We start from the raw sequence: 15354 nt of genomic DNA, 5'->3' as shown, positions 1-15354 counted from the left end.
CTTCTCGGCTTCCAGGGAGCGCTGCTTCCTATCTGATTGACAAAGGGAATGCTGGGAAGACAGGAAACATTGAAGGGGAAGCCTTGAAAGTCAGCTGCCCCCACTTGTCTTTCAGGCTCCCTTGATAAGGGAAAGAAAGGACTGTTTAGAGCTATCTCTGCAAACCCGCTTGTCTGTGTCCATTTCTGCAACTGGGGGGTGGGGAGGGGACCCACGCTTCTAGAAGAGCTGAGCTATGCCGTACCTTTAAGTGGGAAAAGAGTAGAGAAAAAACCTCTCCTCTCTGCCTCTGCCATCCTCATCGCTGCCATTGTGGACTGTCAGGTGACTGAGATGCTCCCCTGCCTCAGTATTCTCACAAGACATTCAGAAGCAAGGGATCCCTGGCCGAGAAACCAAAGCAAACTCATCCCACTGTCCCAAGGGTATGGGCTGAAAACTAGTAACAAGGTCAGGCGCGACTCCAGGAGAAGACCCTGGAGGAGACCCTGTGAAGGACTCACAGCAGCAAGCCTGTTCATGCTGAATGCCCAGGCCGATCTGGTCACCAGACACAACTCCAAGTTTCTATGACTGGAGATTTAGGCTCAGCTGGGGCTGGGATCTGCTGTTCATCTGTTTTACATGAGTGAGCTGGTTAGTTCAGTAATAAGTATGTAGACTCTTAAAGAAAAAAGGAGGGGGGGAGGAGAAGGGAGACAGAAAGGAAGGAAGGAAGGGAGGGAGGGAGGGAGGGAGGGATGGAAGGAGGGAGGGAGGAAGGAAGGAAGAGAGGGAGGGAGGAAGAAAGGAAGAGAGGGAGGGAGGGAGGGAGGGAGGAAGGAAGACCCAGCAGTTAGACCAGCATTCAGCAGGAAGAGCAGCAGGTGTGAGACCCTGTCTAAAGAAGAAATAAAGAAACAAGTTGCAAAACAATATGCAAACTATGTTCCTCTTTTTTTTTTTTTTAATGTCAGCAGCTGACCAAAAGAAAAGTCTGGGGGTGGCACACAACCGAAACTATGGAATGTCACGGCAACGGGGCAGGTCACAGACGCCCTTTACTTTCACTCAGTCATCCAATGGCTTTGTGATTGTTTTTGTTCTTGAGACAGCATCTCATGTGACTCAGGCTGGCCTCCATCTTGATATGCAGCTGAGGATGACCTTGAACCTCTGGTCCTCTCGTCTCCGCCTCCTGAATGCTGGGATTACAGGTGTGCACCACCACATCCAGTTTACACTGGTGCTGGGAATCAAACCCAGGGCCGCCTCCTGCATGCTGGGTGAGCACTCTACCAACTGAGCCGCACCCCCCACCTCAGCAGCTGTTGGGTGCCAGCCGCTGTGTGGAACACTGAAGACAGAGCCATGAGCTCTTCCCATGACCAGCTTCTGTAATCTCTGGATTTTTGTGATGAGCACTTAAAGCTTTTGTAACTGAAAATATAATGAAACCTCGCTCTTGTCCCCAAAGGTAAAATCCCAACGTTTCACCATCGGATCTTGAGACACAATCTGGCACTCCCTCTCCCCATGGTCCTCTGTAGATCCCACCCGTGATTTGGCCCTGGGTCACAGGGGGTGGCTGAGTGACAGACAGGCTAGACTGGCGCTGGCCACAGGTGGTGTCCAGTTCCTGACTAGCTCCCTGTGGGGGCCTTCCAGTAGTTGATTCCAGGTGTCTCAGAGCTAGCCATTGTCCCTCATCCTTTCTCTCAGCCTGCTTCTTGCAATCTAGATCAGAACATCACCCTTGACCACCTGGGCTCGCCTTTAGCTACAAGCAAGTCCCCTGCCTCTAACTATGATCAGGAACCTCTAACATCTCACGGATATCTGGCCATGTCTAGAGGCCTCATTCTTCTGATGATGGGCTGACCAAGAGAGATCCTTCTGGCATCTGGCAGAGGCCAGGGAAGCTTCTAAACACCCTGTATGGCAATGGTTCTCAACCTGTGGGTCTCGACCCCTGTGTATGTGGAGTCATATATAAGATATCCTGCAGATCAGATATTTACGTTACAATTCATAACAATAGCAAAATTACAGTTATGAGGTAGCAACAAAATAATTGCATGGTTGGGGGTCACCACATGAGGAACTGTATTAAAGGGTCGCAGCGTTAGGAAGGTTGAGAACCACCGCTCTAGGGCATAAGACGGCCTTCATGCAAGGAAGGAGCCGGTCTACCATGGCAGCAACACTGTGGTAAAGCCGCCCTGTCAGCCCGCGCCTCTCTAACCCTCCCAGCTTTTATTCTGCAAACCTGCTCTTCCCGGAGCAGCTCACTGCTCAGTCGGTAGCTGAGCAGCTCGTGACTCAGACCCTGCAGTCACACTGACTGAGTCCTGGACCTTCCAGTGGCCAAAGCTCAAAGCTCATCCATCATTTGGGGCGATGACAGGCTGCGGCTGTGGTGAGGCGTTCATTGATTCCCAGAGCACCAGGCACACGGGGGATGTGCTCCATATATTTTCATCCTCTCATCTTTTTGCTGTGTGCTGCCCGAACAGGTCACCACTGCCCTTTGAACATGTTTGGGCTCTCCCACTACACTAGAGGCCAACAATCTAGACCAGTTGTTACCTTGCCTCTGTCTCCTTGTTAAGAGTCCGTGTGAGGATGCTGAGTCTACACAGATAACCCTGAATATTCTCTACCGCAGCATCCTTAACCTAAGCACACTGGTCAAGTCCCTTTCTCCGTGTACTCACAGGCCCCAGGAACGAGGACCCAGCCGTTGGTGGCATCATCCCTCAGCCAGCCTCAGCTTCTGTTCTAGAATGCCCTCCCTCCCACCCCACCCACACTAGACAAATGTCCCCTCTGCTGAGACCCTCACACTCTCCTGTCTTCCCCTTCTCTAGCATGCTACCCATGGTCCCTGTGTGTTTCTAATCTGTCAGCTTGGACCCGTCACTTCAGACCACACTCTCAATTTGTATACAGGAAATGTCTTTCAAATAGATGCTTTATTGATAGGTTTTTAGTTTCTACCAAAACAGAGCCATCCACACTTGGGATCTGTGATGGGCCCATCTAACAACCATTTTAAAAAAATGTTGCTTGACAGCTTGTCCTGTCTTGATGAGAGGGCCAGAGTACCTGTGTCCACCTGTCTGCAGATCCCATAAGTCATGCATAGTTGGGTGTGGTGATGCATGTCTGTACTGTCAGCAGTTAGAATGCTGAGGCAGAAAGGTCACAAGTTCAAGACCAGCCTGGGCTACATAGCAAGACCACCTCTCTCTCTCTCTCTCTCTCTCTCTCTCTCTCTCTCTCTCTCTCTCTCTCTCTCTCTCTCTCTTCTCTCTCTCTCTCTCTCTCTCTCTCTCTCTCTCTCTCTCTCTCTCTGTGTGTGTGTGTGTGTGTGTGTGTGTGTGTGTGTGTGTGTGTGTTTTGAGATAGGGTTTCCTTATGTAGCCCTGGCTGTCCTGGAACTTGCTCTGTAGACCAGGCTAGCCTCCAAGTGCTGGGATTAAGGTGTGCACTACCACCAAGGGGCAAGACCCCATCTCAAAAAACAAAGGAAGACATACAGAGGAAGGCAGAGAAGAAGGGAGGGAGGGAGAGAGGGAGGGAGGGAGGGAGGGAGGGAGGGAGGGAGGGAGGGAGGGAGGGAGGGAGGGAGGGAGGGAGGAAGTGACAGGAGATAAATTGATGCCCACCTCTCTTCCTGCCCCCCTTTTTAAGGGTTCTCTCTGTATCTAATATATCTTCTGGAACATTACAAGAAAATCATGAGCAAGACCAAGGAACTTCAGGTGATTCTTTAAGTTCTTTTCTCCCCCTTCCCAATTGTGAATTTGAATTTGTTTTCATGCTGTGGGGGAGTCAGCCCCACCCCTCTGCTGGTGACAGGATTTTCCATTCGCACAAAGGGATTGAGCCCAGTGTCTGAGATGGCCCACAAAGGAATAGACAAATACAGAGCACCTTCCCCTGTCTGGCTTCCTGGGATAACCACAGTGCTTGATTTCCTCTGTTTAAAAAAAAAAAAAATCTCCAAAAGGGGGACAGTGAGGTGGCTCAGCAGATCAGGATGCTTGCCGCCAAGCCTGATGGCCAGAGTTCAATCCCTGGGACCTGACTCTGTCAGGTTGTCCTCGCATCTCCACATGAATGCCAGGCACATGCATGCCTACTCATACATGCTACGTGCCCCCCCTCCAACACACACACACACACACATAAAGATGGCCTATGAACGGCAGTTCATCCATCCCATTCTACAGATGTGGACATCAGTGTTCCGAGAGGTTGGTGATAATCTGACTGCCACACAGCTATTTGGATAAAGAATCAAAAGCAGGAGCCTTCCAATGAGTCTGGCTCCTGTTTACTGAGCATCTACTACACACCATGCACGGGACTAAAAGCCCCCATCATCTCATGAGTCAGAGGCAGGCACAGTGACACCTCCTGTTCGGAGTGGGGACACACGTAGAATTAACTAGAGCGAGGATTTCTATCTAAAACCAGAGTGTGACATCTTAACATTCCTGCTGTCCTCACCAGTCACCTCTCTAGACCAAGTGTGGTTCAGCCATGTTCTTAAGGAACTTTTATGGGGGCCTTTGCTCCCTGGAAGATAAACAGTTCGGAAGGAAATAGGAAAAGGACTCCAGTCTCTCCCCTGTGGGATTCGTTTGGCTTTTCTCTCCATGCAGGCCCAGATGAGCACTTCTCAGGAAACTCAGCAGTCTCTGCAGCAGGAGCACCTGGCCGAGAAGGAGAAGCTGAACAAGGAGAAGCTGGAACAAGAGGAGAAGCTGAAAGCCAGAATCCAGCAGCTGACGGAAGAGAAGGAGGTAAGGTGGCCTGTGGCAGTCCTTTGAGCCTGGGTCACTGGGGACTTTGGGTTGAAGTGCTTCCTGATTGGTATACTGGTTCTAAGTGAGTTACATGGGGTGAATGATTGGGTCCTAAACCCACAGCAATGAACTGGAAAGATGGCTCAGTGGTTAAGAACATTGGCTGCTCTTGCAGGGGGCTGGGGTTTGCTTTCCAGCACCCACATGGCAGCTCATAACCATCTGTAACTCCAGTTCCTGGGGGTCTAATGCCCTCTTCTGGCCTCTGTGGGTACTACACACAGATAGTACACATACGTGCAGGCAGAACACCCATACAAGTAAAAATAAATAAATCTTTGAAAAGAAAAAGAAGTCACAGAAAGATCAACTGGAAAAGGCAGGCATGTTGACATTTTGGGAAATGCTACTCTATTTATTTTGTATTACAGTTGACTATACCAAAAGGAGTCATTACTGCAGATCCTGGTTTGTGCCTGACAAAGTATAAGCAAAACCGATTTCAGATCGCACCAGCCTTTTTTCTCTAGATATGTAGCTGGGAAAACAAACTGGCCCAAACTGTGGCTCACCCTTCTAGAACCCAGGCCAATAGAAGCCCTGCAGCGATGTCTACACGCCAAGGTGCAGTGGACCATCTGAGGGTCTGTTTGAGATGCAGAGTCCAGGTCACAGTTCTGACAACCCCTAGAGGGTCGTGACACCCCAGATCTGCATTCTAGACACAGTGTTGGGTACCTGAGGCTTTCCCAGAGATGTCCCAAGGAAAGCAACTCTGATCAGATGTTTTATTAAACATGGTCTATGTCACAGACCTGAACTCACAGCTGTGGTCACCTTCACAAAGTCTGTGCAAGACTGGGCCTGTAGACGTCCTGTCAGGGAGGGACAAGGAGCCCACTGTAGCCTGAATCTTAAAAGGTCTTATTAATAAAAACAAACCTGGAGCCAGGTATTATTGGGGTGATTGCTGAAAGATCAGAAAAGCAGAACAAGCCACAGCCAACCTCACCTCGACAATTCCTCAGCTGATTTTGTTTCCTCAGACTGAAAGCCTCTGAATCCTCATCTGAATGGATCTCAGCTGAACTGCTGCTAAAAGCTAAAAGCTTAAAAAAAGGCTCTAGTTCCTAGTTCTCATCCCTTATATACCTTTCTGCTTCCTGCCATCACTTCATGGGATTAAAGGCATGTGTCACCATGCCTGGCTGTTTCCAGTGTGGTTTTGAACTCACAGAGATCTGCCTGTCTCTGCCTCTAGAATGCTAGGATTAAAGGTGTGTGCTATCACTGCCTATGTTGTGAGACCCCCGAGCAAGACCACCACAGAGCCGATATCTCATGCAAAACACACAGGGGTTTATTGATAACAAGCAAGCCCAGACTTGGTCTTTGTCCAACATCTGACACAGCGGGTAGATGAGGATGGCCCTGAGCTCTCAGGATGAGGGTTTTGTAAAGGGAAAAACTCGCAAGCAGGGTGGTACAAGCCTTGGCGTCATATGATTGGGTGAGGGTTTGTAACCTTTGAATATACTGATTGGGGGTTTCAGTTACCATTTTGGGGCAGTCTTGGACAGGTCCCAGGCTCTGTCCTTGAACTGCCATGGAGGCTGGCTGGCCTCGCATGTTCACACTGACCCATGCATGTGGCTCTAAGTTTGTGAGGGGTCCCAGACAGTAAACAACTGGCTGAACCTTGAGCAGTCAGAATACGTGCAGAAAGAGAGCTACTACAAGGACTAAGTCATGCCCCCCACCCTGAAACTGCTTGCTCAAGTCTCGGGAAACTGAGATTGAGGCCTGATCTCTGAGAGAAGACTGACAGTCTGTTACAGCGTCTGCTTGGTCCTTTTAAACCTATGTTTAATATAGTGGCTGTTCTGTTCTCTGACCCGCAGATGAGTTTATTGAGGTGCACAATATATCAACCACAGCACACAAGGCTCTGCCCCTCTCTGGGGATCCTTAGGCAATTAATGATTGATGGGAAAGACAGAGAGACAGAAACAGAGAGACAGAGAGAGAGGAAAAAGAGAGTTTCTTCAGTGGTGTAGCCAGTGGACAGAGAGAGGAATTTCTTCTGTGGCAGGTGCCCCGCCCCGCCCCCCCATGCTCCTGTAAGCAAGATCTGAAGGCACAAATTGAGTCACAAGGAAAGAGAAGTGGGGAGGGGGGAGATGGGGGAGGAAGAAAGAGAGAAAGAGGGAGGAGAGAGAGAGAGCAGAGGGTACGAAGTACAATGGGGAGTACTTGAGAAGAGGAAAGGGATCCGAGAGAATCCCGGAGGGGAAAGAGAGGGGAATGGGGGTGAATACGACCAAAATACATTATATACGTGTGTTTAAATGTTACAATGAAACCCATTATTATTCATAATTAATATGTGCTAGTAAACAAGCATTTGAGACAAAGTAGTCTGGGCCCACACCCAAGACCTATTGTGTCAGACTGTGGAGAAGGTAGAGAATGTGTTTCTGAAGCCAGTTCTCATCATTCTCCTGGGTCACACTTGAAGACCTGCCGTACGTTCTGATTCCTTCTTCGCTCTCCTCCTCGGTCAGTGGCTCGTGACCCCATGGCTTGGCCACATTTGGTCACTTAGGTTCTGAGGACAACTGTGGGAATGTACCTCAGGCTCTGGGGTTGGTAACACTCCAAAGCACAGCCACAGTTGGTAGCCACAGTCAGGGTGGGCGTGGAAGGCCGGGCACAGGGTACCCTTCTTCCTACCTGCTGCCTCCATCTCCTCTCCTCAGTGAAGGACGAGGCCCTCCACAGCATTGCCACCTCTGTTGGCTCCAGTTCAGTGACCCCTGACTGGGACAGTCCGTCTCTGTCACAGGTACCTGCTCCCCACCCCTCTCCAACCTCCAGTCCACATCCAGCTCCTTTGGGATCTCTGTCTCCTCCCTCTGCCTTTCTTCTGCCTTTTCTTTTTATTAGTTACTCAGTGCGTGTGCGCGTGCGTGCGTGTGTGTGTGTGTGTGTGTGTGTGTGTGTGTGTGTGTCTGTCTGTGTGTGTGTCTGTGTGTGTGTGTCTGTGTGTCTGTGTGTGTGTCTGTGTGTGTCTGTGTGTGTCTGTGTGTCTGTGTGTCTGTGTGTGTATGTGCCTGTGTGTCTGTGTGTCTGTGTGTCTGTAAGGCTGAGGACAGTGGCATTCAGTTCCCTTCTTCCACAGTGTGAGTTCTGGGAATTGAACTCAGGTCATCAGGTTTTGCGGTAGACGTCCTTACCATCTCACTAGCCCCCTTTCTGCCTTTTGTGGAGTGGAGAACATAAAATGGGGGAACCAACAGCCGAAACGTGTGCATGACCTTTGCAAAGGCAAGATTAATGATGGCTGCTGTGTTTATCAGCCTTCTCCTTGCTCTGATAGAATGCCTGAGGTTTTTAAATTAAAAAAAAAAAGTCCTAAAGAAGGAAGGATCCTCAAAAAGTATTTGTGTACACAACAATGGGTTTCATGATGATATTTTTGCACCTATATAACATTCTACTTTGACCCTGTTCACCCCATTACCCTTGCATGTTCCCCCTCAGTCCCCCTCTCCCCCAAATAGTCCCCTTGACTTGCATGTCACACTCTACAATCTACATTCCACAGATGTGGGAAAACCATGAAATAGGGTTGAACATGGAGACTCACGCCTTTAATCCCAGCACTTGGGAGGCAGAAGCAGGCAAATCTTTGGGGGCTAGAGGCTAACCTGGTCTACATAATAGGACCCAGGCTAGCCAGGAATACATAGGAGACCCTATCTCAAAAAAAAAAAAAAAAAAAAAAACCTCAGCTGGGCAGTGGTGGTGAACGCCTTTAATCCCAGCACTCAGGAGGCAGAGCCAGGCGGATCTCTGTAAATCCAAGGCCACCCTGGGCTACAGAGTGAGTTCCAGGAGAGGCACAAAGCTATACAGAGAAATCCTGTCTCAAAAAAAAAAAATCTCACCATGCTTAAAGTAAAGGTATAAGTTAGTGTTGGATTCATAGCTCCTCATGTAACCTGTGGACCAAAGCTTGGACCTACCTCATCAGTCCCACATATTAGAGAAAACATGATGTTGGTCTTTCTGGGTCTGGTTTCTTTCACTTAACATGGTGATTTCCAATGCCACACATTTCTCTGCAAACACTACAATTCCATTCTCCCCTATGGCTACTTTATGCATCGCGACACATTTTCTTTCCATGCCTGTTTGCCTGCTGAGGGGTGGCCAGCCTGTTCCGTGTCTTGGATGTTACGAACGGTCCGTCGACAGTCGACAGACATGGATGTGCAGGCATCGCTGGCTTCGATTCACTCAGAAGCTGGGTCATAGGGTAGTTGTGTTTAGCTTTTTAAGAGGAAGGAAGGGTTTGTGTGTTTGCTGGACCCTGTGCACTTTGCAGAACATTATGGGGTCAGGAGCATGTGGCAGAGAGGACTCTGCACTTCATGGTAGACAGGAAGTAGAGAAAGGAGAAAAGATGAGGGACTAGTATAGACGCCCTGCTGACCAACTTTCTGCTACTAGGCCCCACGTCCTAAAGTTTCCAGAACCTTCTAAGATGGCAGCACAGGTGGGGACCAAACACGTTCAGCAGGAACCTGTGTTTCAGATTCAAAACACAGAAGCAAAATTCACAGTGGTAGATTTTTGGAGAACAACTGGATAGAGGAAAAATAAATAAAAAAACAAACCTTTCATTCCACAGAGAGAAGTAAACCCAGAAAGGACCTAGCGTCTTCAAAATCCTCCCAAATGCTCCTTCTTGCTCCTGCTTCCTGACTGACATCCCCACTTAGCACCAGCCCTTCCCAGCCCTGTGGCAGGTTGTTTGAATTAGGGGTTGGCTGTTTCCCTTTGGGGATGTGAGGCCTTAGCCAGCATGACACCCACCCCCAAAGTCACCAGCCTGCTCCTTCTCAGCCCTTGTAAAATTGTTCCTGATAGACGGCATTTGAAGTGCTGCTTCAAACCCCTTAAACGTAGAAACCTCGGACAGAGTACCAGCCGGACAAAGTGACATCCCCACCCAGACAGACTGCCACTGTCATGTGCATCCTGGCTCCCAACCAGCTGGACCCCAGAGATTCATCTGAAAGAAACTTTGTGGGCCTTAGTCCTGGTGTGTGTGTGTGTGTGTGTGTAGACATGCTCATGTCATGGCTCATGTTGGAAGGTCATAAAACAACTTTCAGGAATCAGCTCTCTTCTTCCATGTGGCTCTCAAATACTAAACTCAGGTTGTCAGGCTTGGCCAGCAAGCCTCTTTACCCACTGAACTATCCTACCAGCCCTTCCTTGTTCTTTGAGACAGGGTCTCTCTCTGGCCTAGAACTTGCCAGATAAGCTAGACTATCTGGCCAGTAAGCCCCAGGAATCTGCCTGTCTCCTTCTCCGCAGGACTGGGATTACAAGGGCACACCACCACGCCTGGCATTTTTTTTTCTTTTCTGTGTCTCTGTATGTGGTATATATGCCTGTGGTCATGCATATTCATATGCATGTGGGGGTGTAATATGTATGTGACTGCAAGTGCCTATGTGAGTCCAAATACATGCATGTGTGTGCACTGAAGTGTGGAAACCCAAGAGTCCTCCGTGATCACACTCCACCTTATCAATTGAGACGGGGTCTCTCAGTGGAGCCCAGAGCTCAGAGGACAGCTAACTCCAGCGTGCTCCAGGGCCCCCTCTTCTCTGCTTGCAGAGCTCTGTAATTACAGGCAGCCCGCCACACCCACCCAGCACTGATGTGGGTGCTGGGTGCCTGAGCTCTGGTTCTCTCACTTGCGAATTTCACCTGCTGTGGAGTCTCTCCAGCCCCACACCTGTTTCTAAGTGAATGCTGGGCATCAGCTCAGCTCCTTATGCTTTGGAAACAAGTGCTTTACTGACAGACCGGGCCATCTCCCGTCGCCGTCCTGGCTTTTAAGTGATCCTTCCTCCTCTACTCTGTCTCTAAAAATACACGAGTTTTAGCTCATCCCTCAGCCTCCCTCCAAAGAATCCTGGATGCTCTGGGAACTTTTTTTTTTTAAGTGGCCAAAGAAATGCCAGGCTCAGTCATCAATCCAGCACTGTCATTCAAGGCATGCAGTTGTCAGGGTCCCTCTGAAGTTCTCACGCAGACCTGCTTCTTTGGAGCCCACTGAGTCATTGGATCCTCTGCCCGGACCCGCGTGAGGCATGCTAAGGACGGAAGAGCAAACCAGGCAGAGCCCAGGGAGAGGTTACTTCCTGCCATGGCAACAGGTGGACTCAACAACAGGGGTTGGCTTGCAGGCTTTGGAGGAGAGCATCATTCGGGAGAAACACAGAGCACAGGAGGCACTGGAGAAGGCACAAAGTCGAGTCTGTGATCTGGAGAGCCACTTGGCCTGTCAAAAGGAGGTACACCCAGCTGGTGGAGGTCTGCTAAAGGGATTGTGGGGAGATGGAAGAAGGGTGGGGCATGGGGGCGCTGTTCTGTGCTGTTTGTCCTGGCCTGGGCTCTACAATTGGGAGAGAGCCATGGAGATGTAGCCTTGCCGACCAGTTGAGGAAAAAAAAAATGTGACGTGATAAGCCAGGTATGGTGGCTCCTGCCCATCACCCTGACACTAGGAAGCTGAGAGGATCACTGTGAGTTTGAGGCCGATGAAGGCTATTGCACAAAGGCTCTGTCTCATGGGTGACAGCATAAAGTACAGGCTGAGACAGGGTGGGGCAGCATTCACACACGTCTGCCCCGAAACATGGAATGGAGAATGACAGGATCTTGAGAGAACGATTCAACAACATCCTAAACTCACCCATCTTCAGAACCAGTACCCAGAAGTTTTCTTCAGCCCTGTGCAGAAGGATGCCCAGGGCTTGCAGGAAGTCTTTCTTAGGCTGGGGTGAGTCAAGCTCTTTCTGGCCAAAAGGTGGCCACCATCAACCCATCTCAGGCTTCCTCTTCCCATAACAGTCCAGATGCTGAAGAGCCAGGCACCAGCTCCTATGTCCTTCCCAGCCACCATCCCACTCCACCCTGGTCCCCTGTCATGCACAGCAGGATGGGAGTAGCCTGGCTTGCACCACCTCCTCATGCCCGCTTTATGCTCCAGAAGCCACCGACCTGTAGTTCATTGGATGACAGGGTCTGCAGATGTGTTGTTATACCTAGAATGTTTTACTTCGGACTCCGAAAATGTATTTGAAAACCCAGATCTCCATTCTCTCTTGAAAAGTCAAAAAAACCTCTGGCCTTCATTTCCTCTTGGGGAGAAAAGGGGGTCTGGAATAGATCCCGGCAGCCGCAGCTGGGTGGTCCCCTGAGCTTCTGCGCTCTCCTAAGCTTTGAAGTTTGCAGTCCACCACCTGTCCTCTTGCTAAAGTCCAGTCAGGAGCCAGAACCAAACACCATCCTCCAGGCACGGAAGTCTGGGAAAGGGTGTTCCCCTCCCTCATGAAAGAGGGATGCTGTTTCTGTAGATGTGCCCAGACTCTGGCTCACAGGAAAGCTCCGATACATCGTCAGTTTGCATTTAGCCTGTGGCCAGTCTCAGACCCCTGATCCGTTGACACAGGTGCCTTCGATAATCCCTCAGTCCTGAAGGGTACAGGCTTTGTAGCCACACAGGATGCGAGTTTGAGTCTATCAATACCTCCCTTCTTGGAAGGGAGCCATGAAGGCTAGAGATAAAGCACAGCCAAGCGTTTGACCCAGAAGTGTCACTGATCTGTGGTAGCTGTCATTGTTATCACTACAGCCAGGTCTCCCGGCGCTTGGGCATGCCCCCGCACCCTCCCCCTGCGCCCTCCCTCCCACCCCTGCTTCCTGACAACCCACCTTCTTCAAGTAGAGTGCTTGCCTGCCCTCCACGAGAGAGAAAGTATCCCCCTACATACAAGTCCACCCAAACAATCAGATGTGACCCAGGGAGATGTTTACATGTGGTTTCTCACACAGCAGTTCCTCAGCACTCTGTAAACAGTGTCACCAAGGTTTGCCTTGAGTCCTGTCTCCAGGCAGGGTGAGGAGGTGCTGGTGGGTACGTTGGGTCTCCATGGAGTCATTTAAGTCAGATGGCATCCAGGAATCAACAAGGGCTGGCCAGGCCCCTGAATTTAGAGATTCCAAGGTGACAGACGGGGTGTGTCAGAAAAATGTAAGCCTCTGGGCCAGGTGTGGTGATACACAGCTGTAATCTCTACTCACACAGCGGAGACAGATGGATCTCTGTGAGTTTGAGGTGAGCCTGGTCTATATGCAGAACTGTAGACCAACCAGGGCTACAGCATAAGACCCTGCCTTTAAAAAAAAAAAAAAAGCATCACACAGAGGGGAGCTGGCGTTGGTTAAACCAGTCCTTGGGGGTCAGGTCACCTCTGATAAGGCCTGGTCGTAGTTTCTTCCCAGAAAGAATTGAGCCACCTCGGGGTGGGGGTGGGGGGGTCTTTTGTTCATTTGTTTGTTTCTTGGGTTTTTGGCTCTGGTTTTTGGTTTTTGGTTGTTGTTTTGTTTTGTTTTGACAAAGGATCTGTTAGCTTAGGCTGGCCTCCAACTCACTATACAGACAAGGATGACCTCTGAACTCCTGATCCTTCCTCCACCTCCAGGTGCTGGGATCAGAGGCACGAACCACATAAAACTGTCTCCGTGTAGCTCCTGGCCATCTCCCGAGATTAAATGCCTTCCAAAGGCTAATCCCCTCCTCTTATGGAGTCCAGTAGAAATCACGTTGCAAGTTCCAAACACCTGATGCCCAGCTGGGCCCTGGAGGGAGGCCCTGTGAAAGCCGAGGCCACACTTTTCTCGGGATCTCAGTTACTGTGCCAGGACCACAGACTCGATCCTCTGGGGGTGTAATCTGCAGTGAGTCCATTAGCAGAGTAATGGACCAGATGAAATTCTGTGGCTAGGGACCGCAGCATACTAACCCAGAGCTCTTCCCTGGTCCCAGCGCGTCCCTGCAAGGCTCGTGAACCTTCCAGGAGGTGGTGACTGGCTCATTCATCCCCTAATCTCCTTTCTTCAGAAACTTGCTTCCCTAGTTGGAGAGTCCACCATCCGCGGGACTCTTCTGCCTCAGAACTTGGGCCCCTCCGCCTGCCGGTCTCCTCCCAGACCCTCTGCACATAGCCTGTGTGTTTGCTCTGTTCAGGACCCTGGCCTCCCTGATGACAGACCATGTGGCCCTGAGCCCTCGTCTCTTCCGGCCCCTGGTTCCCTTGTCTATAAAATGGGTTCCTAGCAGCAGCTCCTGGTAGGGGTGCTCTGGGGGTGAGGTCATCCTGAGGGTGACATCCGTCTTAGCTTGGACGCTGGTATTGTTGGCCGTGCCTTTCAGGTCTTGGAGGACAGTGTGGCTCATGAGAAAAGGAAAATGCGGGAAGTGCTGGAGGCAGAAAGGAGGAAGGTACAAGACCTGGAGAATCAGCTGACCCAGCAGAAGGAGGTAGGAGCAGCCAGGGCCCTCCGGGAGGACAGCCAGCCAGGTGTGCCTGACAGCCCAGCAGCCCCAGGGTCACCCTGCTGCAGCACCTGTCCGGGAAGTGGCCAACACCTGCCACTCACTAGCCAGCCAGGGAGGATCCCTGGAGCTCAGACCCAGGGCCTCGGAAAAATGGAAATCGAAATGATCTCTTTGTGGGACAAAAGTCACTGAACGTAAAGTACATACCGTTCTTCTCTGAAGCAGCCCGGGGTTGTGGCTGCTGGAGGAGGAAACGTGTTCCCAGCACTGTCACTCTGCTCCACCTCCCGAAAGCCAGGGACTTTCCAGGGTGAACCTGCCCTGGTGCCAACACCTACCAGGTTAGACAATGTCAGCACCCGGGGTGGGACTGATGCCAGCCTGGGAACCAGAGAGGAGGAGCCCCTCCTTCCTTTATGCTCCTGTGACTAACTGAGACACGGCTTCCTGCTCCCCAGCCTCATCACTTCCTCTCACCTCACATCCCGGCAGGCACCTTGTTCCCTGAGTTCTTGCCCCAGACCCCGAGTCACTGGTTCCATGGTGACTCTCCTTGGCTTCCCGTTGCAGTGAGTCTGCCCTCTGTCTTAGTCACTGTTCCGTGGCTGTGAAGAGACACCATGACCAAGGCAACGCTTGTAAAAAGAAAACATTTAATTGAGGGCTTGCTTACAGTTTCATTGGGTTAGTCCGTTATCATCATGTGGGCGGAGGGCATGGCGGGAGCATGGCACTCACCACGGTGCTAGAGCAGTAGCTGAGAGTTACAGCCTGATCCAAAGGCAGAGAGCGAGAGACTGGGCCTGGAATGCCCACAGCCAGTGACACGCTTCCTCCAACAAGGCCACACCTGCATGAGCCTATGGGGTGGGGGTGCGGGTGTGTGTGGGGGTACTCTTACTCAAACCACTACCCTCTTGCTTCTGCTCCCCCTGAAATCCCTCTTTGACTTCCAGATCTCAGAGAGCATCACCCACGAGAGACTCAAAATTCGGGACACCCTAGAGAAAGAAAAAAGGAGAATACAGGACCTGGAGAATCGCCTGACCAAGCAAAAAGAGGTACGAGTCTCAGGGACGAGAGACCCATTGCTCCCATGGACCTGCCAGGCCCTGCAGCCAGGCAGTCAGG

The 15354-nt window shown here is 50.8% G+C and overlaps 1 protein-coding gene across 13 annotated transcripts in view; it reads left to right on the top strand.

The window, feature by feature from the left end:
• Fhad1 (forkhead associated phosphopeptide binding domain 1) overlaps nucleotides 1-15354 on the top strand; it is a 124382-nt gene that overhangs the window by 67252 nt on the left and 41776 nt on the right. For 8 of the 13 annotated variants that reach the window (XR_013049438.1, XR_013049437.1, XM_006975497.4 and 5 more), the window contains exons 15-19: nucleotides 3676-3746; nucleotides 4653-4793; nucleotides 11066-11173; nucleotides 14098-14205; nucleotides 15180-15284. Coding sequence is in view for 10 of the 13 variants with exons in the window: in XM_006975497.4 (XP_006975559.3) it covers nucleotides 3676-3746; nucleotides 4653-4793; nucleotides 11066-11173; nucleotides 14098-14205; nucleotides 15180-15284 (533 nt within the window). In the remaining 3 variants the exon portion in view is untranslated. The remainder of the gene's footprint in view (nucleotides 1-3675; nucleotides 3747-4652; nucleotides 4794-11065; nucleotides 11174-14097; nucleotides 14206-15179; nucleotides 15285-15354) is intronic. The other 5 variants (XR_013049439.1, XM_015994336.3, XM_076565615.1 and 2 more) reach the window with 1 other exon arrangement.

This window comes from Peromyscus maniculatus, chromosome 2, assembly GCF_049852395.1.
Source record: "Peromyscus maniculatus bairdii isolate BWxNUB_F1_BW_parent chromosome 2, HU_Pman_BW_mat_3.1, whole genome shotgun sequence".
NCBI lineage: Eukaryota > Metazoa > Chordata > Mammalia > Rodentia > Cricetidae > Peromyscus > Peromyscus maniculatus.
This window is presented reverse-complemented; position numbering and strand designations above follow the sequence as displayed.